This window comes from Dendrobates tinctorius, unplaced genomic scaffold, assembly GCF_039654945.1.
Source record: "Dendrobates tinctorius isolate UK_male_01 unplaced genomic scaffold, ASM3965494v1 ptg000028l, whole genome shotgun sequence".
Classification (NCBI taxonomy): domain Eukaryota; kingdom Metazoa; phylum Chordata; class Amphibia; order Anura; family Dendrobatidae; genus Dendrobates; species Dendrobates tinctorius.
In genome coordinates this window covers 56,862,913-56,887,500 of record NW_027361696.1, presented here as the reverse complement: position 1 = coordinate 56,887,500, position 24,588 = coordinate 56,862,913, and the positions used below count along the sequence as shown (strand labels likewise).

Genomic DNA, 24,588 nt, shown 5'->3' with positions numbered 1-24,588 from the left:
CCAGATTGCCCTCATTATTAGTCGCACTGCAGGGGCCCGCCTCCACCTCCGGGCCCCGATGCAACCGCATCGGCTGCACATGCGGTATGTCAGCTGCTGCATGGCTCCCCGGTCCCTGTAATTGTATGCATGGCTCCCCGATCCCTGTCCTGCTGTGCATGGCTCCCCGGTCCCTGTAATTGTATGCATGGCTCCCCGATCCCTGTCCTGCTGTGCATGGCTCCCTGGTCCCTGTCCTGCTGTGCATGGCTCCCTGGTCCCTGTCTTGCTATGCATGGCTCCCTGTCCTGCTATGCATGGTTCCCCCGGTCCCTGTCCTGCTATGCATGGCTCCCCGGTCCCTGTCCTGCTATGCATGGCTCCCCGTTCTCTGTCCTGCTATGCATGGCTCCCCGGTCCCTGTCCTGCTATGCATGGCTCCCCGCTCCCTGTCCTGCTATGCATGGCTCCCCGCTCCCTGTCCTGCTATGCATGGCTCCCCGCTCCCTGTCCTGCTATGCATGGCTCCCCGCTCCCTGTCCTGCTATGCATGGCTCCCCGCTCCCTGTCCTGCTATGCATGGCTCCCCGCTCCCTGTCCTGCTATGCATGGCTCCCCGCTCCCTGTCCTGCTATGCATGGCTCCCCGCTCCCTGTCCTGCTATGCATGGCTCCCCGCTCCCTGTCCTGCTATGCATGGCTCCCCGTCCTGCTATGCATGGCTCCCCGGTCCCTGTCCTGCTATGCATGGCTCCATATCCTCTATTCTACTCGCCCACCAGCGTGGCCCTCGCAGCATCTCGGTGGTCCCGGCATCTTTCTCTTTAACAGCGGGCACAGTTACAGCCAGCCTCCAGCTCCTGCCTCCTGTCCTGTGATCTGATGCTCCGCCGCTCCCCCTCCCCCGCTGGCTTTCTTTACAATTGACTTGTGTATAAGCCGAGAAGGTGCGTTTTGAGCACAAAAAATGTGCTGAAAAACTCGGCTTATACATGAGTATATAATGAAATTACAAGCCAAATGAAAGCTTAAAAGGGTTATGCAATATTAAGAAAATGGATCCATTTCTGTTAATAAAAAAAAAAAAAAAAAAAGTGCCAATCTTTTATGTGGATTTTTCAACCAAAGTACTTTTTTTTTTTTTCTAAACACCATTTAAGTGAGCATGCCATTGCACTTACACATTACTTAAAAGGGTATTCCAATCTCCAAGATCCTATCCCAATATGTAGTAGGTGAAAAAATATTGGCAATTTCCTCCAATTACAAATGTAGTTTAGTTCTTCTGATTACCTATGTCGCTTATCATATGAAGGGCATTGCAGTAGCTTAGGTATCCATGTTTGGGACCATTTGTATAGTGACAGTGAGGGTATGCTTCACATCTGAGTTTATAAAATAGCTGAGATTCTCAACGGAAAAATTTGGAGAGTGTTGTGTGTTTTTTTTTTTTTTTTTTTTTTCTCACCTAGCATACGTATGCCATGCATATGCAGTACGATTTTTAACATCAGTTTTTACATACAGGAAGTCATCATTTCAAGCTAGTTTTCTAACTAATAAAACAATCTTCTATATAGATATAAAGAAACCTGTCAGTGAGATATATAATCGGTGCTTTGCGTGTGTAGTTTTCTGTACGTGTATTTAGCAAATAAGTAAAGGAAAAGAAAATGGCATGGGGTTCCCCTTATTTTTATTAACCAGCTGAGGGAAAGCTGAGTGCTGGTATTAATAGTCCTGGAAGGGGCAATAAATATAGAGCTTCCCAGGCTATTAATATCAGCTCACAGCTGTCTACTTAGCCTTTGGTGAGACTCCTTCCCCAAAAAATGTGTGGTCCTCCATATTTTAATAACTAGCGAAGGCTAAGGAAACAGTTGCGGGCTGATATTAATAGGCTGGGAAGGGTCTATGGATATTAGCCCCCTTGCAGATTGATAACACCAGTCTTCAGCCACCCCAGAAATGGCACATCCTTTAGATGAGCCAATTTTGATGCTTGGCCTCAGCTCTTCCCGCTTACCATGATGCGTTGGCAAAGCGGGGTAATGGTTTTGGGGTTTATCAGCTTTGCAATGTCAGCTGACATCAAGCCCAGAGGTTAGTCCATCCCATAGTCCCGTGCCCATATACCCATCATACATATCCACGATCCTATAGGCCCGTGCCCATATACCCATCATACATATCCTCCATCCCATAGTCGAGTGCCCAGATAAATATGAAAAAAGCATAATTATATATATATAATTATGCTTTTTTCATATTTATCTGGGCACTCGACTATGAGATGGAGGATATGTATGATGGGTATATGGGCACGGGCCTATGGGATCGTGGATATGTATGATGGGTATATGGGCACGGGACTATGGGATGGAGGATAATTATAATTTGCTATAACTAACCACAGTTAGTTACCATGCCTGGGCAGCGCTGGGCTCTTCAGCTAGTTAGATATATGTGAAAAAAGCATATAAAGAATGGGAAGAATAGGGCTAAGCAACAGCTCATGTGAAAAAGACTTGGGTATACTAATAGATCACAGACTGAATATGAGTCAACAGTGTGATGCAGCAGCAAAAAAGGCAAATGCAATTCTAGGATGTATTAACAGAAGCATATAGTCTAGATCACGTGAAGTCATTATTGCCCTCTACTCCTCTTTGGTCAGACCTCATCTGGAATATTGTGTCCAGTTTTGGGTGCCACATTTTAAAAAAAGACTTCAACAAACTGGAGCAAGTTCAGAAAAGAGCGACCAGAATGGTGACCGGTCTGCAAACCCTGTCTTATGAGGAAAGGTTGCAGGATTTGGGAATGTTTAACTTGCAAAAGAGAAGACTGAGAGGAGACTTAATAGCTGTCTCCAAATATCTCCAGGGCTGTCACATTATAGAAGGATCATCTTTATTGTCATTTGCACAAGGAAAGACTAGAAGCAATGGGATAAAACTGAATGGGAGAAGACACAGATTAGATATTAGAAAAAACTTTTTGACAGAGTGATCAATGAGTGGAACAGGCTGCCACAAGAGGTGGTGAGTTCTCCTTCAATAGAAGTCTTCAAACAGAGGCTGGACAGACATCTGTCTGGGATGATTTAACGAATCCTGCTTTGAGCAGGGGGTTGGACCAGATGGCCCAGAGGTCCCTTCTAACTCTGCGATTCTATAATATATATGTATGTATGTATGTATATGTGTATATATATGTGTGTATATATATATATGTATGTGTGTGTGTGTGTGTATATATATATATATATATACATATATTATTTTTTTTTCTTAACACTATAATATTACGCATTAGACTTCCTTGAATTTTATTCCTAAGACCAATGTGAGATTTTCTAAATTGCCCCAAATAATCCAAGCTCACGGCCTGTAGTATTTTTGTATTTTAGACATCATAGAACAACCTATCCTAATAAATTTGAATTGGATATAGATAAAGGGAAGAGGATATATTGGGCCTCTGTATATGTTACAGTAAAGCTGTAAGAATCCGCCAACATGAGTGGGATGCATCAACCATCTAATATGTATGTAGGGGCCTTCCGACTGTTCCTCAACCATTGCTGTCATCGAGAGAAGAATCTGGTCTGTTATATTTCAGCAGGCCATACTTGGGGTAGTTTGAAGATACAACTGTCTGCTGATCTTTCAGCCAGCAGCAATCTAATAAGCTTTAATGTGGGTCTCCAAGAATGTATTTAAATTGCCCCCCATTACATAATTCAAATGGCAGCCCTTCCTAGTCATGTGTCAGTTTTCAGTCTGAAGAATCACAGCTCTCGAGACCTATGTCTCAACTGACAGAGAACAGGTATCGTAAGCACGCAAACCTCTATGGGCCAAGGACAAGTGCTCTAACATGAGAAAAAATAAAACCTTTCCTCCCTTGCCTCAGTCCTATCCATTTTTGTTTGTTTTTAGGGCAGGTGCAGACGTACGTTTTTTTTCGGTCCAAGTTCAATTCAACAAAACGCGTGATCGCACTTGGACTAGTGTAAGGCTGTGTGGCTGGGCACATAATTACTTTTTCATTAGACTGATACTGTCCAAGGAAAAAAATCTCTGCATGCTTGAGATTGATCTGTTATTCGAATCACATTTAGCCATGCAAGTCAATGAGTGCGAAGAAACATCGGACTGCACTCTGACATCTGAGTGCGGTCTGGTTTCCATACACTCTCACAGAATAGAGAAATTTTTGTTTTCTCCATCTTCTCTTCATCCAAGAGAATTGGATCACTCTATGTTGACAATCTGATCAGCGATCATAAGAGGCATTTGCATAATTGACCCGATTTTCTCGGATGAGAAACCCTACAGTCATCTGCACCTGCCCTGTCAGTGTTTTATCTGTTTTATCATATAAAATGCTACCTGTAAGAAATAGTACAGGGATGGCACCAGTGTGGGGAGCTAGATCTGTAAATTGGAATGAATTCGGACATGTCTCCAATTTTTAGATTTAAGACACTCCATTTGCAATAAAAACACATTTTTGAACCTCCCCATACACTATAACTGGTATGTTTTCTGTCCTCGAAAAAGAAATGTATGCAAAACAGTCGTCTAAATGAGCGCAAGATGGGGTTCACGTTAATGTCACGACGTTTGGACTTGTTTGGGTCTGTTTTGCAGCTCCATGTTCATGTGGAAATTGCTCAAGCACTTTGACTTTCATTGCTCATATGCATCACAATGACTGCAAATTTAGCATGTGTGAAGGAGGCCTAAAGAAGAAAAAGTTATGGCCTGTTTGACATGCCACGTTTGCCATTTTCTTGATACCTGAGTGAAGAGCTAACATGGCCCAAACCCTCAGCATATTACATGCTTGGCTGCCATATTCGTACGTTACTTGAAGCTCTTGGGCACCAATTCTAAATGTGCCATTTATTATACTGGTGCCTTCTCGTGAAGTAAAAGGGTCATTGGGACCCTCAGGCACTGAGACCTGGTAGCAAATTCGACCTCAGACCTTAGCTATTCACCTGGTCAGAGATCCATAAGTCATGGATCAGTGTGTCTATTGAACTGCTTGCTTTCTTATTGTACGGTGCTCCAGTTAGTTATGATGCCAAGCAGATAGTTGCCAGGGTGTGTGAGGAGTCATTGTCTAGTATCTATTAAGTACCGTAGAACCGGGAAGTTACAGCCAAGTTTACAAGTCTATACTCTCTGTAACACAATAGTTCATACCTGAGTTCTACAAGGCATGTATGAACTTGAGACCATCCTGCATGGCCAACGGCCAACATTTCAGACCTCAGAAAATTACATTCCGTAGCAATATTTTTTTATTTCCTCTTGCCGTCTGTAAAAAAAAAAAATTTAAAAGAATGCAACGAACAGAGAGATTCACATCATAAATTATTTAGTTACTATATATTACTACGGCATTCCACACGTCTTGGTTTCTTGACTAGAGTTGGTTGTGCTTCACTCTTGACGTTAGTGGAGCTCCACCATGGAGTCACTTTTTAAGTGGCTCTTAGGAATAGTCTACCATCATAGTATGATCCTGATGTAAGCAGAAGGTTGTCAGCTACAGCTGCGTCCTTCCTTATCTATGTTCTTTGCGTAATATATCACTAAATAAGTGGCATACAATGGAGAGCTTTATAAAACAGAAAAAGAAGAAACAAGATTTTGTGATACTGTGTCAGGAGATGTTTATGCTATATGTGTCTATAACTTAAGTACAGCCCGTTGAGGTGTTTTCTAGTATTTTACAATATTACAATATTGTGTTTGATTTTTTTTTTTAATGAAACTAAATTAGGTTGGAATTGCATTTTGAGAAGCTCTTGCCTTTTAAGAAATAAAGTAAAGACTTGGTGTAATTTTAAGATTACCTTAACATAGTAGACTGTGTCTGGGTGTCTGTCTCCAGTAGGCGTATATGCTCTGTTGGCACCGTTATAATCTGTGGGCCCATCTGTGCATACATCCAAATCCCTTTTTTGGGGGGTTCGGGCATAAGCTCCGATGAGTCCACTTTCTGTATAGACTGGGCTCAGGAGCTGAGCACACTTCATGTGCCAGCTGTGTTCTGCAGCTGGCACCCCAGAATAATTGCTGTCAGAGCTGACTGTAGCAAAACAGTTTACTCTTGTATGCCACTGTCATTTGTGTCGGCAGCATAAAAGTTAGGCACTGGGATGGGTCTTGCTTCGGAAACCCATCCTTCCCTCTCACAGGGGAGCGCTGGGTTAGCGTTCATAAGGGCTAGAGCAGGGGAAGATGGCTGCAGCTCCAGCCGGGTGCCTCTGGAGGAGGAATGGATGCAATGGTAAAACAAACCTCAGTCACAAAGGAGCGCACGGTACACAGTTGAGAAATGTTAAATGTAATCTTATCCACAACGTGTCTCGACGGTAAAGCACCGTCATCTTCAGTGTGGGAACCGCGGCTTTCTGACTGGTGGGGATGATTTCCCTGCTGATCAGAAGCGGTGTTTGCCGCACTGTCATGCACATTACATCGCAGCAAACACTGTATGTTCGGGTCCCCAATCAAGTGAATGGGGTCCGGGTTCGGGTCCGGGTGCTGTTCTGGCACCCAAAGCCCAACTTTTTGTAACTGTTTTGCCGAAGCTGCCGGACCCAAACATCCTGGTTTCCGCCCATCTCTATTCAAAACTATAACCTGCCGTCATATTTCTGTGTTGACAGAAAAATATGGCTCTTTGAAAATGAGGAAGAAAAAATTGAGAAAAAAAATTAAAAATGGCTGCCTTTCGGAGGTTTTATCACAGCTTAACCTCTTCTTGTCCATTAACCAGTCCCAGGTTCTTTTTTTTTTCACATGAGCCAAAAATTCTTTTACATAAGGAAATCATTAACCATTTTCTGTGGGTTCCTGAATTTCGGCTGTGATTGGTCGGTCCTGCCGGGGACTTTCTGTCCGTTCTGTAGTACAGAATACACCTGTATGACATAGGGGAGCGCATGAATCTGCAAAGCTGGTCTAGAGGAATATCTTTCAGTATCTTAGTGTATTGATTAGATAATTTTGGGGAAAACTGACAATTGGTTCTAAAACCAGACCATGCCTTTTGATTATACCATTCTCACGCCGCTGGTGAGTCACTTAGTTTTTGCATAATATTTCATCATCGCAAATTGACTATAGTTTCTATTATTATTTCTGGAAACTTTCACGGTACCTGTTTATTAAATTGCTGAAATAAGGAAGTGTTAAAATAAGAGATAGCTGATTATTTCTACACTTTATTTTCTAACAGGTCAGGCCGAGATTCCAACACAGTCTCCGGTAGGTATACACGATATTGTTTCCTAGCGACGTGCATGTACAGCCAAGCTAAGCACTTCCACCCTGTGAGCCTCACTCTCTACTTGTTGTTTATTAAAGCGAGTTTCCATTAAGTCAACCGTGGAAAGGGATGCTGAAAACTGAAAGAAAGGATGCTTTAAGGAATCTGTAAGCACAGGATGACTGATCAAATCAAGTACAGGCGTTCAGAGAACCCTTCGTGTGGCCAGTCGTTTACTACTTGTCTTCCATCTATCTCCACCCTTCTCTGGCACTATGAAGACAAAGTTGTCAATCAATCAGAGAGGTGGGGTTGGAGATTAAGGGAAAACAAGCAAGTGGAAAGGTTCACTTAAATGTTTGACCCCGCCCTGATGCACCTGATGGGTTTGGCTGACACGCTAATGTGTGTGGGGAATCTGTGAACTTATAGTAGGAGGAGAACTGTATCGGGCATTCAAACTGGTGATCGTGTTCTCCCGGCCGAATAAGAATTTCTGTGTATTGGAGAAATAACTGAGATGGCTATCGACAGAATGATAGGCCAAAACTTTGTTCAGCTGTCAGCCTCCTAATGTGTACGGTTAGCTTCACCCTCACAACCTGCCCCCTGATTGTCTCTACCCAACCAGAAAAGTTGACGTCACAACCACCAGTTATCGAAATGATGAGCCAGAAGATTGGCTGTGGTGTCAGGTGATTGGTAGTCAGGATGTCATCTCTTCCACTATGCCAAGGACAGCTGGAAAGGAGCATAGATTATGGGGGCAAGCACGGTTTCTTTCATCAACATCCCCTACCATGGCTGACTTTAAAAAAAATAAGACCTAAAAACCCTTTTATACATTTGTTTGCTAGCAATCTAGTTCCTATGAAAAGTAGGGAGTATTCCACCTATTTTTGCGACCCAACAACAAAGAAAATTGGATGATCCAAGGCAGGGCTTCCTCATCTCTCCAAGGAGAGGTGACTTTAATTACGGTAGTATAGAAAGATCACGTAGTTGACTTGGTCTGTTTTGTAAATCCTCTTTCTAGTTACATAATATGAAACTTCTGCAAATACTTATTAGTTCCCTTTTTTACTTGGTTTCTGTATGATTGGGGAATTGGGCTCCCAAGCTGAAAAAGTTAACGGCATTTGATAGAGAGCTGAGCTATTGTTTGGCCACTATTTTTTGGGTACTGTATGGTACCATTACGTAAACGATAATATGTGGGCGTTGTGTGTTTAGGTATTAAGGTAGAATTATACACATTTGGGAACATTTAGGCTGTGTGCACACGCTGCGGAAAATGTGCGGATTCATCCGCGCGGATTTTGTACAATCCGCAGGTGAAACCGCAGGTCAAAAGACCTGCGGTTTTACCTGCGGATTGCTCTGCGGTTTTGCCCTGCGGTTTTTCATCTCCTCAATAGAGGAGATGGCAAACCGCAGGAGAATCCGCAGAAAGAATTGACATGTCAATTCTTTCTGCGGATTGAAAACCGCAGATAATCCGCGCGGAAAATTCCGCACCGTCTGCACTGCGGTTTTTGATTCCCATAGGGAATCATTGTACTGTACACCGCAGCAAAAACTGCTGCGGGTCCGCAGCGGCCAAAACCGCTGCGGAACCGCAGCAAAATCCGCAGCGTGTGCACACAGCCTAAATCCAGCTTTCATTAGTATAAAATCAATGAAGCATTTGATCTGAAATGAATCTTTCTTCTTTGGGACGTCCTTGACTCTATGACTTCCCTCTACCGGTGCTGCGGAAGAGCAACTGCAAATTATTCCACCCTCATGATGCACCATTTCATAGGAGATCATGCTATTTTTTTCCATCCTGAATGTTTAAAAGCATTATTTTAAAATGCATAATCCAATATCCAGAAGGAGGACACATGGACTATGTCAGGTGTAGTTCTGACCCATATTTTTTGCTTTTACTAGAAAAATTACCTTCCCCTTGTCTAAGATAGAACTGACACTTTCAGGTCTTGATTTTTCTGCGGTCTCTGCTGCCGGGGAATACAAAGCCAGTATCCGCATTCATTCAGCTCAGAATGTGGTTGCTTAGATTCGTCACAACTTGGTCATTAAAGGAAACCATTCACTCACACAAAGCCATTTATATCAGGAAATCCTACCCAAAAGTTTGTGCAAAGCTCATGATCTTGACAATTAAGGAATATTTTAATATTAGGCTGATTCCAAGTTTTTCCATTGTAGTGCCTTAAGGAAAGGTGTTTATAATTTGTAGGGGAAGTTTAGCAGGAAGTGATCAATTCCTTTGCAGTGCCTCCGCAGGAAAAATGGAGCATTACACTGTTACAATTGAATGAACTTTCCTTATGCACAGAGGAGCTGGGTCATCCACAAAGAGACATGCTCTTTATATCTGCCTTTATAGATGAAGATCCATAACTGATGACCTCTTTTCTAAACCTGAACTCCTAAATAGGGTATTTGTCAATGGGTATTCTAAACCAGACATCCCTTTTAAAGTGGTGTAGAAAGTCTTATTATAAGTCAGAAATGTTGTCTGGATAACTTTGGTCAGTCATAATTACCTATGAGGACCCTACATGTAGATTATTTCACTATTAACGGGGATGTCTCATTTTTTTTTTTTCTGCAGGAGCACACTGCTCCCTTGCCTCCTAGTTTTCAACTTGCCAGGGGGCACTGTGTTTGGATAACGCAGGTTAGGCATAATTACTCATGAGAACCCTACATCTAGGCTATTCCACTACTAAAGGGGTTGTCTATTTTTTTTTTCTGCAGGGGCGCACTGCTCCCCTGCCTTCCAGAGGGCAGTGTGGTCCTACTTGATCAGCGGCATTATCATTTGGCTTGATCGAACTGTGAATTTTTTTGACACTGCATCGGAAGAACACTGTGGCGCTGGAGATGGCCAGAATTGGGTGCTAACAGTGCACTCCGTTTTCAGAGCAGTGCTTACAAGCGCTCTTGGAAATAGGTTGTAAGCACAATGCATGTTGGACCACCTGTGATAGACTGCAGCGGTGACTGGTAACTTGGGCAACTAGTGGTAAATAGTAAAATGAAAAATTCCTTCATACAGAGTCACATGCAGAACAGAAGATTAATATTCGATAGTCGCATGTTTTTTTTTTTTATATTGCATGTAACGATGCATGAAGTTGATAAGATGAAAAACCTTTTAATGAAAACCTATAGTATAAAGCAAAATTTAAAAATTGACTGTTCCTGTGTTTTATTTTAGGAGCAGCATGAGCTACAGTACGCTGCGATTGAGTTCAAGAACCAGCCAAAAAAGGAAAAGGTACAGTAATGACATGCCTGTTCGTAAACATAGGTGAGGTGCTTTCATTGAAATGTGTCGGCACAAAGAAATCTTCATGTTCTTGGCACCACTTAAAGTAAAATTTTCTGGTCATCTGAAAGATGAGCACTGACATTTGATTGGTTGTGGTGGGCAAAAGTTTCACTTTCATTGAATTACGTTTGAAAAATCTCATACATGGTGGTAAATTTATGAAGCATCATGCACCCATCAAATTTTTCAACTTTTTTTTACCCCATTTGAACCGCCCTTTTCAATTTGTGCTGGGTGGACCTTAACGTGAGGGGGCTGGTCTCATTGTGTAGAATTTTTCGAACAAGGTAGGGAAGTGCCCCAACATGCCCAACGCTCTTTTTTAATACAGCAGGCACGATTAATGCAACAGTATGAACAATAAAGTTAGAGTATAACTGTGTGACGTGACAAAGGGATTCTCTACGTGATCGTCTTTGCGTCATGCTCCACCCTTTTAACCTTGCACTAGGCATAACTAGTTTTTTTTTTTTTCCCCATAAGCTTTTTTTTTTTATGTCCACATTAGGTATTGCTTGCCAGCGTTTAGACGTGACCACCTGGTCGTCTTTTGATTAGAATTTTTTTCCACGTACCTACACCCCTCTCAGGCCTCCCCCAACTACATCTTCTCCATGCCCCATTCAACCCTCTTGCATAACTCTCTCGTCTATTGGTGGAGCATGACATCATCATCCATTGGGATGATTTAGAATGCATCGACATGCCCCTGAGATATTTGTCAACTTTTTCAGGAGTCTGGAAGGTCTCCCACTTTTTTTCCAAAGCCTCTTAGATATTTTGGGAAGTTTCCATGTCTGCATTTGGGTGTTTGCTCTCCACGTATTTTTTTTCATGACTCTTACATTCCTCTTTCGTCTTTTGATGGAGCATGCTTTGGAGAATTTAGAAGGCATCAACCTGCCCCCAAGATATGCATTTGTCAACTTTTTCAGAAGTCTAGGCGGTCTTCTACTTTTTTCAAAAGCCTCTTGGATATTTTGGAAAAGTTTCCATGGGTACGTTAGGGTGTGGGAACTCAAACTGTTTTTTCAGGGCGATTCAGTTTGGAACCTCCCCTGAAAAAAATGTTAAATTTATACGAAGAATGAACATAGTGCACAGCAAAGAAAGACGACATTGTGGTGTACATGTTCTATCTTTTGTCATGCTTTGAAAGTCCAGAAGCTGTTAAAAGAGGTAGCCTGTTCATTCTTTGGGTTGCTTCCTCCTGAAAGCCGCCCGCCATTTTAAAGCTTAAATTACAAAGACCGGAGGCTCTGCCACAAAAAAAAAACACCAATGAAGATGTTTCGTAAAAAACAATTCTGGTCCCGAAGCGTCTTCACTTTGGCAAATTCAACAGGTACGCCGACATCTTAAAGACATCACGTGCACATAGCCTTGCATATATGTTGGATGCAAGGCTTTGGCTTGTTTTGCCATGTAGGCATACAGTGATAAGTCGCCCATTGGCTCATACGTGACCAGAATGTCCTGCCATTTGAATCACTTGAGGCCATTTTGTTACATCCTTGGAGAACCTCCTTACTTGAGATATTTGTCGATTTTACTGTAGATTCTTGCAAAAAATGTTCTGCAGTAAAGTTTGAACCAATCCCAAATTACCACACATGTCAGCATTGTCTAGCAGCATAGTCTCATTCACTACAAGGTAGCTGACCCGCAGTACCAAGTCCAACCAATAAATAGTTGTGGTGCTGTTTTGGGAAGTAATATATTCAATCAATTTAAAGCATATGTGGCACCAGATTTCACAATACAAACCGCATCCGACATTACACAGACCTCTTACACTTGATGAGGCTGGTGTAATTACGTTGCAAATTCACATTAAAATGCCTGCATGATTCTCTAATCATACCAGCATTTTGAGTCCTTAGAGCAGGACTCCTATCATTTTCAATTTTAATATTAGCTAATGAAACTCTTCAAAAAGGCTTACATAGTCAGTCATTCAAAAAATGTATTTTCAAAGCAAGTTCATCAGCCTCTATGGGTCCAATTATTAATGAATGCAGTGTGTATTGTGAACAATGGTGACCGAAGAAAGCAGCCATGATTAAATAAATATTATAGCAGATCTGAACACCATATTTCACAATAGAGCTTTCACACCTGATGAGACTGGTTGCTTACTTTGAAAATCCACAATTATATTGCCTGTATAATCCTCCATGAAACATTTTATGAGGCCAGCTTGAGCAGGACTTATTAATGCCATTTTAATATTAGTTTGTAAAGCTTAACAATCATTCAGAAGTTGAGTTTCAAAGTAAGCACAGCAGCTTCGTCAGGTCTATTGAAATACTTTGTATTCTGAAAGAAAGTGACAGAAGAAACCGGCCTTGACTTTATAATTTAAAGATCTTTCCCATTTCAAACTGCCTCCATCATGAAAATGATCTCATGGACTGATGTACTAACTATAAATATCTACTTTAGAATGGCTTCATAACTCTTTAATCAAAATGAGCATTTTATGAGAGCAGCTAAAGCTTGGAAACTTTCCAAAAAGGATTATTCGGTCATTCTGACATGGATTATCAGCATAAGTACACCAGCCCCATCAGGTCTACTTAATGCCGTTTGTATTGTGAAATCTGATGATGATACACTATTGCTAATTTTTTTTCTCCTTTTAGACGCCTGAATTAATATACGAAAACCGGAGTCCTGAAGCGCTGCCGCCTTCTACAGACAACGTGGTGTATTCGGAACTGAAATTACGTTGAAAGTCTTCTTTCTTTCCGAAATGTCTCATTTCTCCAACATTCCTACAACCGTGCACCAGGATTTGCTGTACAATCCATCTTCTTGACACTCTGTCGGATGTGTAAATTCAACACACTCAGGATGTGAGTTACCCGGCTCCGTCCTGGCAGGACATGAGCTCAGTACCACAGCTGAACCGTCCATCCAACCTCAGGCTCTGACACAATGTGAACCTTTCCCAGTGTAGCTTTAGTCCTGTGCTTCCTGCCTGTCTCATGCCGCCCTCTGGTGTCCAGGTGAAGAATGGCAGCTAAATGTACCTTTGAGAAATGAGGAAAAAAAAAAGTTTTAAAGGGATAGAATGATTTCCGTTTCTAAGATGGGACATGTTTTTGTGCGAGATAGTATCCCCTATTCATTTTTTTTTTTTGTCTCAAGTAGTGTTTTTTTGCAAGACAGTTGCATGCAATGAAGTAATCCATTTTTTTTTTTTTTTTTTGTAGAGGAACTTGAGGTGACCTTAACATTACAGACTCTTATCTAAAAATGTGAATTTTATTTTTTTACCACAAAATGTCTGAACTGTACGCCTCCATCTAAAATGCAAAAAAAAAAAATTGTAATAGTATAGAAGGACTCAACTGTCCTGGATTAGCTGGTATTCCTTGGCCAAAATCCGGTGGGGGTCTATTGTAAGCCTCGCCCAATAGTGGACATCCCAGGATGAATCGGTGGGTGCATTTTTGGAAGATGCGGAAGATAACATTTTCCCAAAGGTGGAAATAGAGACCCCTGTTTGGCTGCACATGTTGCACCCAGGCTTGGACTGGCCCACGGTGGTACCGGAAAATCCTCCGGTAGGCCCCTGTGAAGGAGTAATAATGAGTAATGCTATTATACTTGATTCACAATTTTCAGAAAAAGGTATAATTTAATAATATAGCAAACAAACTCGCTAAATTAATATTACATAGAAGCAAAAGTAAATTTGCGTACTAGGGCCAGGTGATTTTTCTATGTAGCTGAACTGTGGGCCCCAAGAATTAAAGTACTTGTGGGCAATTGCCAAACCGGTCTGACACTGGTTGCATCCATATGTCCGCCACTGGTTAGTCATACCACTGGCCTAAAAAGGTGCATCACCCTGTTGCCTAAGGTGCTCCAAGGCCCCTCTGCCACAAACGACACCAGTATTATCAATAGCACATGGTGGATAGGGGACCTGGTTACAAATTTTGTTCTGCGGCTCAGGAGCTTAAATTTACACCTCCGTTATTTACTATAATGGTTTGGATGACTAAACCATCCCAAATTTGCTGAGATTGCCCTGTGGTTTTTTTTTGTTTTTTTTTAACAATTTTGGGGCTATCCCTGGTCTAAAAAGAGAGGGTTTATGTTGGCCACACCAAAAAGAGTAGGTGGCCCCATTCTATTTGGGCAGATGGGGGCATTCCTGTGTGGACTTATTTTGGCATCAGCAATTTGGGTAAACATTTGAAATAATCTGGTGAATTTGCAGGTATGCCCAAAATTTCCCAAACCCTCCTCTACCAACTGATTACTCACCCCTTTGCTTTTCTGTAGCTTATTTTTTTCTATTTTTTTCTTTTCTGTACATGATTTACGAGGGCAGCCATTATGCCGGAGCTTCTATTAACAGTTACATGGACCATAGACAACAATAGACAGGATCTGACTCATTGACTTCTATGGGAGAGTGTTGTGGGCATGTTCTGTGACCTGTGCAGGGAGGGAGGGGAGGGGAGTGAGCTGTGACATTGCCTATTGTCAATGGTGGACCCTGTGTTATCTTTATATAGGTGTTACCTTGTATTGTGATCCTGCCTGTGATGGTAATGAAGCTGCTGAGAAGTGATCTCTACAGAACAGGAAGTGTCAGCCTACTTTTAAGCTCAATGGTCAAAGTGAGAATTGCAAGATTTTAGGATTTATTTATTTTTTTTATAAAATTCATGAGATCTTTAATAAAATAAAAAGGAATTTCCCAAATTTCTTAAAAGATGTTTAACATAAAAACTTGAAATGATAGATCATTTTCAAAGGATGCATTTCCTTTTAAGAAGAAGTTCCTATAAGATCGTGAGTTAATTGCCAAATCACAATATGGGATTCTATGTGGACTTCTTGTGCAGGGGCCACAGTAAAAATGAGCAAACAGATTGACAGATCAGCGTCAACTTTCTTGAAAGCCCTTATTGCATTACCCTGGACCAACATCCACTTCGGTATTCCATTGCGCTAGTACTGCACTATCCTGGTCCGATGTCCAGTTCATTACTCCATGGTAGCCAGACCGGAGCAGTGTGAATTTCTTAGGTCGGAGATCGATTCACAGCATCTTAGACATTATTATGAAGACGCAAAGAGTTTGTAACTGCAATAGGTGCCCAAGATCCCAGCATTCGAGTGATGGCCAAGGAAGTTCACACCACTGTGGTTCAGCTGCCGAGGAGTAACTAAGTGGATTTTTGACTAGGCTAGTATGATGGTGGCTCTGTAAAGAACCACACTGGACTCAGGACCAGGCTGGTATGATGAAGGCTCCATGGCGTACACAAGTAGCTTCCGAACCAGGATAATGAGTACCAAAAGGACTCTGAACCAGGCTAGTACGATAGAGCTGACTAGGAGTTCTGTAGTGTGCTCCGACAAGGGAAGTACTATAATGACTCCATGGAGTAACGCAGTGGACTCTAGACCAGGCTAGTACAATAGAGGATTCATAGAGAACCAAAGTGGACTCTGTACCAGACTAGCATGTTGGAGGCTCCATATCTGTGGAATACTGAAGTGGACACTGGGCCAGGCTAATACTATAGAGGCTCAATGGAGAACCAAAGTGGGCTCTGTACCAGACTAGCATGATGGAGGCTCCATATCTGTGGAATACTGAAGTGGACACTGGGCCAGGCTAATACTATAGAGGCTCAATGGAGAACCAAAGTGGGCTCTGTACCAGACTAGCATGATGGAGGCTCCATATCTGTGGAATACTGAAGTGGACACTGGGCCAGGCTAATACTATAGAGGCTCAATGGAGAACCAAAGTGGGCTCTGGACCAGTGTAGTGAGATAGAAATGACATGAAGTTCTGAAGTGGGCTCTGGATCAGTGTAGTGAGATAGATGCGACATGAAGTTCTGAAGTGGGCTCTGGATCAACGTAGTATGGTGGAGGCGCTATGAAATACTGAAGTGGACTCCGGACCAGTGTAGTGTGATTCTTTTTTGCTTTTCGCTAATCCACAGTCATCACAGGAGAGGAGTGTCATAATTTTTTAATATAAAGAGCTATGAAACTGTTTGACATCGTAGAGTTTACATATTTATACAAATGTGCACGTTAAGGGGGCCAATTGCCCTGTGCTAAGCTGATTTTCGGTTTACCCCCGTTTTGCACCTGATATGGGGTCTCTGGACATAGAGGCTCAGCTCAGGTGGGGAGATCCCACTGTCTATTGCCACAATGGAGGAAAGCTAAGGAGCAAGTTTGAGGGTAACGGAGGCTTCTCTAACCCCCTTTATTGCTGTCCTTTGTAGTTGGTTGTATATGTACTGTAAGTATTGGGATAATTGTAAGCTCCACCGGAGCAGGTACAGGTGTGAGTGAATGCACCACTCTTCACACATCTATGGTATATGTGAGCACTATACTGTAAATATATATGAATATAATTAAAATGGCGTCTGTCTCTCAAGTGTGTGAGTTGGTTATTGCTATTATAACATTATTTTGTCATTTCATGCAAAACCTAAGGCTATATTTGCACTAAAGTAGAGTTGAGCAACAACAAAAGAAAAGAGTCAGTAAAAGCATTTTCTCCCACAACTCAATCATGGCTTTTCTTAAAAGGTAAAATAATAAATGTAAATACATTGGGATTTGCCATAAATGTACTGACCTGGACAATCATGATGCAAGGTAATATTTAGTACACAATGAATGTGGTACAAATGAATCTAACAGCAATAGTAGTATCGTGCTTTATTTAGCATTTCAGCCCATGTACTCATGCTGCTGTGATCTCAGGACCGTAATCACAGGATTTTTAGTACACAAATTGGCCTTTAATCAGCGTTTCATGTACAATTTTATTGTCCCCAGTTTTTTTTTTTTTTTTTTTAATGGTGAAAATGAATGGTGCCATTCAAATCTATGATTCGTCTTATGAAAAGATGAGCCCCTTGTACAGCTGTCAATGTTTATATATATATATATATATATATATATATATATATATATATATATATATATATATATATATATATTATTATATAACTCTTGGAAAATACATGACATGCCAATAGGTTGGATGTGTAGATTACTCGCTCATGGACACCTCAGATGCAAAGCTGCAGAGAATCCCCAATAATTAACTGATCACTGAAGGATCATACAGCTAAAAGCAGCTTTTGGAAGTAGCGGACGAATGGACATCTATTAGAACATGAAGAAGCTTTATATGGCGTCCAAAAACTAACTGTTTCAGGGGAGTTTGGCATATCCTTATATTACACAAGAGCTGCTCTGTTTAGTTATCAGGCAATGGAAGGGGAGCTCTTCCTTGATTGACAGCTCTACAGTTGATGGATGAGAGCAGAGATAAATGGAAAACAAATAAGATGCACTGAACTGTTTAGCTAGGCCAAGGATGCATCAAATCTCCGTGTTTGGCTTGAACAGTCAATTTGTGCTGACAAACTCCATTTTTTCCCTTTTAGGTACTTTCCCTTGTTTTTTTACTACTTGTCTTACCTAAATAGAGAATTACAGCTTATCATTTTCTCTGTAGAATGAACTTGCGGGTTATTAAAGTTCTGTGACTACAGCAGCCTTGGCCCTGTGATTTATTGCAATATCAGACCTGTGACTACAGCAGCCTCAGCCCAGTGACTACAGCGGCCTTGACCCAGTGACTACAGCGGCCTCGACCCAGTGACTACAGCGGCCTCGACCCAGTGACTACATCGCCCTTGACCCAGTGACTACATCGCCCTTGACCCAGTGACTACAGCAGCTTCGACCCAGTGAGTACATCGGCCTCGACCCAGTGACTACATCAGCCTCGGCCTAGTGACTACATCGGCCTCGGCCCAGTGACTACAGCGGCCTCGGCCCAGTGACTACAGCGGCCTCGGCCCTGTGATTTATTGCAGCATCAGCCCAGTGACTACAGCGGCTTCGACCCAGTGATGACAGCGGCTTCAGCCCAGTGACTACAGCAGCCTCAGCCCAGTGACTACAGCAGCCTCGGCCCAGTGACTACAGCGGCTTCAGCCCAGTGACTACAGCAGCCTCGGCCCAGTGACTACAGCGGCTTCAACCCTGTGACTACAGCGGCTTCAACCCTGTGACTACAGCGGCTTCAACCCTGTGACTACAGCGGCTTCAACCCTGTGACTACAGCGGCTTCGACCCTGTGACTACAGCGGCCTTGGCCCAGTGACTACAGCAGCTTTGGCCTGTGATTTATTGCAGCATCAGCCCAGTGACTACAGCGGCCTCGACCCAGTGACTACAGCGGCTTCAGCCCAGTAACTACAGCAGCCTCGGCCCAGTGACTACAGCGGCTTTAACCCTGTGACTACAGCGGCTTCGACCCTGTGACTACAGTGGCCTTGGTCCAGTGACTACAGCAGCTTTGGCCTGTGATTTATTGCAGCATCAGCCCAGTGACTACAGCGGCCTCGGCCCAGTGACTACAGCGGCCTCGGCCCTGTGATTTATTGCAGAATCAGCCCTGTGACTACAGCCTCAGCCCTGTGATTTATTGCAGCCTCAGTCCTTTGATTTCTTGCAGCATTAGCCCAGTGACTACAGCGGCCTCGGGCCAGTGACTACAGCAGCCTCGGACCTGTGATTACAGCGGCCTCGGCCCAGTGACTACAGCGGCTTTGGCCCTGTGATTTTTTGCAGCCTCAGCCCTGTGATTTTTTGCAGCATTATCCCAGTGACTACAGTGGGCTCGGGCCAGTGACTACAGCAGCCTCGGACCTGTGATTACAGCGGCCTCGGCCCAGTGACTACAGCAGCTTTGGCCTGTGATTTATTGCAGCATCAGCCCAGTGACTACAGCAGCCTCGGCCCAGTGACTACAACGGCTTCGACCCTGTGACTACAGCGGCTTCGACCCTGTGACTACAGCGGCCTCGGCCCAGTGACTACAGCGGCCACGACCCAGTGACTACAGCGGCTTCGGCCCTATGACTACAGCGGCCTCGGCTCTGTGATTTATTGCAGCCTCGGCCCTGTGATTTTTTTGCAGCATTAGCCCAGTGACTACAGCGGCCTTGGGCCAGTGACTACAGCGGCCTTGGGCCAGTGACTACAGCAGCTTTGGCCCTGTGATTTTTTGCAGCCTCAGCCCTGTGATTTATTGCAGTATTAGCCCAGTGACTACAGTGGCCTCGGCCCTGTGATTTATTGCAGCATTAGCCCAGCGACTAAAGCGGCTTTGGCCCTGTGATTTATTGCAGCATTGGCCCAGTGACTACAGCGGCCTCGGGCCAGTGACTACAGCAGCCTCAGACCTGTGATTACAGTGGCCTCGTCCCAGTGACTACAGCAGCTTTGGCCTGTAATTTATTGCAGCATCAGCCCAGTGACTACAGCGGCCTCAGCCCTGTGATTTTTTGCAGCCCCGGCCCAGTGACTATGTAGGGAAGGTGACCTGACGGACGGACTTGTCAGAATAGAGAAGGAAAGGTTTGCACAGTGTAGGTAGGTGTCAGTTATTACAGTGGGGAAACAGCTAGGAAAGTGTAGTGGACGTGCAGTACCTTGGGTTGACCATTAGAAGGCAGGGAGGAGTGTGAGCAAAGGACTTGACAACAGCTTAGGGCTTTAGAAACCGTTGGTCATGGGGGGCGGGGTTACAGTGACAGGGGACCGGGAGAGCTATAAATACTGAGGGAGGGTTCCAGAAGGGTCCAGTCCCCAGGGGGAGCTCCAGTGACAGGAGGACTGCGACAGTCTGTGCGCTGTGAGGAGAATCTAAACCAGGGGGACTGAGGAGAGAGAACGTCAGGGGGGTGGTCCTGACAGGAAGAACCGCAGAAGGGACGAGGCACTGGGTGTGAGACACCGTATTTGACACGACAACTGATCAGTGGAAGCGCTGTTGGTTTAAGGGCCTAAGGCGGCCACAGTGACGGACCTGTCAGGAGCGTCGACGAGTGAAGCGGGGACGGTGTGTGCATACACGTCCCTCAGTGTAACGTACGATGTGTAAGAAGCGGCCGATAAGGGAAACGAAGTAAACTGTATTGCTTTGAAGTGCGGTGTACTGTGGAGGCTGTCAAGTGGATGGCCAGAGAATAAAGCTTGGACCTGTTGCACCCTGAACTTGCCTCCATCTTGTCTCTGTTTCGTCTCTGCGCGGTAAGAAGAGAGGGACCACCCCCCCCAGCTCGGCCCATCACCCGACTCTACAACTACAGCAGCCTCGGACCTGTGATTACAGCGCTTTGGCCCTGTGATTTATTGCAGCATCAGCCCAGTGACTACAGCGGCCTCAACCCAGTGACTACTATGGCCTCGGCCCAGTGACTACTACGGCTTCGGCCCAGTGACTACATCAGCCTCGACCCAGTGACTACAGCGGCTTTGACCCAGTGACTACATTGGCCTTGACCCAGTGACTACATTGGCCTTGACCCAGTGACTACATTGGCCTCGACCCAGTGACTACATTGGCCTCGACCCAGTGACTACATTGGCCTCGACCCAGTGACTACATTGGCCTCGACCCAGTGACTACATTGGCCTCGACCCAGTGACTACATTGGCCTCGACCCAGTGACTACATTGGCCTCGACCCAGTGACTACATTGGCCTCGACCCAGTGACTACATTGGCCTCGACCCAGTGACTACATTGGCCTCGACCCAGAGACTACAGCGGCTTCGGCCCTGTGACTACAGCGGCCTCGACCCAGAGACTACAGCGGCCTCGACCCAGTGACTACATCGGCCTCGACCCAGTGACTACATCGGCCTCGACCCAGTGACTACATCGGCCTCGACCCAGTGACTACATCGGCCTCGACCCAGTGACTACATCGGCCTCGACCCAGTGACTACATCGGCCTCGACCCAGTGACTACATCGGCCTCGACCCAGTGACTACATCGGCCTCGACCCAGTGACTACATCGGCCTCGACCCAGTGACTACATCGGCCTCGACCCAGTGACTACATCGGCCTCGACCCAGTGACTACATCGGCCTCGACCCAGTGACTACATCGGCCTCGACCCAGTGACTACATCGGCCTCGACCCAGTGACTACATCGGCCTCGACCCAGTGACTACATCGGCCTCGACCCAGTGACTACATCGGCCACGACCCCGTGACCAGATCGGTCACGACCCAGTGACTACAGCGGCTTCGGCCCTGTGACTACATCGGCCTCGACCCAGTGACTACATCGGCCTCGATCCAGTGACTACATCGGCCTCGACTCCGTGACTACAGCGGCTTCGGCCCCGTGACTACAGCGGCCTCGGCCCTGTGACTACAGCGGCCTCGGCCCTGTGACTACAGCGGCTTCGGCCCTATGACTACAGTGGCCTCGGCCTTGTGATTTATTGCAGCATCAGCCCTGTGACTACAGCCTCAGCCCTGTGATTTATTGCAGCATTAGCCCAGTGACTACAGCGGCCTCGGCCCTGTGATTTATTGCAGCATTAGCCCAGTGACTACAGCAGCGTCGGACCTGTGATTACAGCAGTCTCGTCCCAGTGACTACAGCGGCTTTTGCCTGTGATTTAGTGCAGCATCAGCCCAGTGACTACAGCAGCCTCAGCCCTGTGATTTATTACAGCATTAGTCCAGTGCCTACAGTGGCCTCGGCCCAGTGACTACAGCAGCTTCGGACCTGTGATTACAGCACCTCGTCCCAGTGACAACAGCGACTTTGGCCCTGTGATTTATTGCAACATCAGCCCAGTGACTACAGCGGTCTTGGCCATGTGATTTATTGCAGCCTCGGCCCTGTGATTTATTGCATTATTAGCCCAGTGACTACAGTAGCCTCGGACCTGTGATTACAGCAGCCTCAACCCTCATAAGTTTTTTCAGTTCCTATGAAAAGTAATTGCTTTTCCACCTTGTCCTGTATTTGATATTCTGAGAGTTTCACTCAGAATTTCTCTCGTCGTACAGTGAAACTGGAAGTGAGAATTGAAATCCAAATGAAGCGTAGAAAGATGTAAATACAGGAAACATTAGTGAAGCGCAGCAATAGCAAAATAGTGATTTATTTTAAAGTATTTGGACCAAAAAGATATTTTAGTTACTGTAGCTGAAGGAATATATGTATATTATAGTTATATAATCCTAGAATATTATCCCATTAAGAGGACACACATTTTGCTGATTGGTAATTTGTGATTTTTTTTTTTTTATTGTATGTTTTTATTAATCGGATTGACTATGCAATGCAAATTGGGCACAGTATATATGTAAATATCCATGTTACTGTCCATTATGGGCAACATTGGAAATCATCTACCTGTGTTTTTTCCAAAATGTGCAGTGTAAATTGGCCTTAAAGTGTACCTCCACAGCAAAAAATAAAAAAAAGACCGTGCTTCTAGGTGAGGTACAGTGTCAGTGAGGTCTTACTGGAGACTATCCCTGCAATGTTGAGACAATGTATCTGTTGATCTCTCCTTCTTCCTCATTCTATAAAAAGAACTTGAATTCATTGTCCATAGAAGAGAAACAAAAACTGCAGAAGGGTCACTTATTCTACCAGCCTGTTGATAATCCATTTTAGTCCTCCTTTTCTTCTTGTTCCTCGACTCTCTTCAGTGAATCCTTTCCTGCAAGCTGCTTTAATCAGGGGACTGAGGCTGCTATAATCGCAGAGCTATGACTGCTGTGATCAGAGGACTGAGGTTGCTGTAATCACGAACTGGTTTAATTATAGGGCCGAGGCAGCTGTAATCACAGGGTTAAGGCATTATGCTGTGACTATCCTTGGTAAGGAAGGGGGGTCCTCAACCTGTCCCTGGAACTGGGACCCTAACTATCTCTGTCCTGGAGGTACTCTTAAAGTGAACCTGTCACCCCATTTTAGCCCTATCAGCTGCCGGCACCGCCATCAGGGGCTTATCTACAGCATTCTGTAATACTGTAGATAAGCACCCGATTTAACCTTAAAGAGAAGAAAAACGAGTTAGATTATACTCACCCAGGGGCGGTCCGGTCTTGGTCCGATGGGTGTTGCGGTCCGGTGCCTCCCATCTTCTAACGATGACGTCCTCTTCTTTGCTTCCCGTCGTGGCTCCTGCAGAGGCGCACTGCTCTACCCTGTTGAGGGCAGAGCAGAGTACTGCAGTGCGCAGGCGCCGTGAAAGGTCCAAAAGATGGGAGGCGCCGGACGGGACCGCGACACCCATCGGACCGAAACCGGACCCGGGACCGCCCCCAGGAGGATGTGATTCAAGCAGTTGCAATCACAGTACTGAGGCTGCTGTGATCACAGAGTTGTGACTGATGTAATCAAGGGACCGAGGCTGCTGTGATCAATGGACTGAGGCTGCAGTGATCACAGGACTTGGGCTACTATAATAAATGGTTTGAGGCTGCATAAATCACAGACCTGTGACTGTTGTAATCACATGATTTAGGCTGCTGTGATCAAAGGACTGACGCTACTGCAATCACAGGACTGAGGCTACAGTAATCACAGGACTGAGGCTGCAATAATCAATGGACTGAGGCTGCAGTAAACACAGAGTAATCACTGGACTTTAATAACTTACCAGTTTGTTCTACAGACACAATGGTGGCCTGTAATTCTCTGTTTAAGTAAGACAAATGGTAGAAAACAGGGTAAAGTGCCCAAAAGGGAGTGAGTCAGCACAAATTGACAGTTCTAACCAATCGCAGAGATTTGATACACCCTTGGCGTAGCCAAACAGTTCAGTACATCTTCTTATTTGTTTTTCATCTATCTCTGCCCTCCTTTATCAATTGTAGAGATGTCATGTTTACGTAAGACAAGTTGGCATACCTCCCAATTTTTGAAGAAGGGAAAGAGGGACAAAGGCTGCAGCGCACCAGCGTAAATTTTAGGCCATTCCCCGCCCACACCCATGTCCACGCCCAACCACACCCATTTAGCACTGCTGATCACACTGACTGGTACTGAGGACACAGTGGCTGGTACTGTGGGCACACTGACTGGTACTAAGTAAAAGAAAACAGAGAGAGAGAAAAAAGA

The 24,588-nt window shown here is 44.5% G+C and overlaps 1 protein-coding gene across 6 annotated transcripts in view; it reads left to right on the top strand.

The window, feature by feature from the left end:
• Positions 1–17,053, top strand: part of LOC141085423 (cell adhesion molecule CEACAM8-like) — a 188,500-nt gene extending 171,447 nt beyond the window's left edge. For all 6 annotated transcript variants that reach the window (XM_073570783.1, XM_073570781.1, XM_073570780.1 and 3 more), the window contains 3 exons: positions 7,245–7,273; positions 10,507–10,566; positions 13,266–17,053. In XM_073570783.1, the coding sequence (XP_073426884.1) occupies positions 7,245–7,273; positions 10,507–10,566; positions 13,266–13,355 (179 nt within the window). In that variant the 3' untranslated portion in view covers positions 13,356–17,053. The remainder of the gene's footprint in view (positions 1–7,244; positions 7,274–10,506; positions 10,567–13,265) is intronic.
• The last annotated feature ends 7,535 nt before the right edge of the window (positions 17,054–24,588 follow it).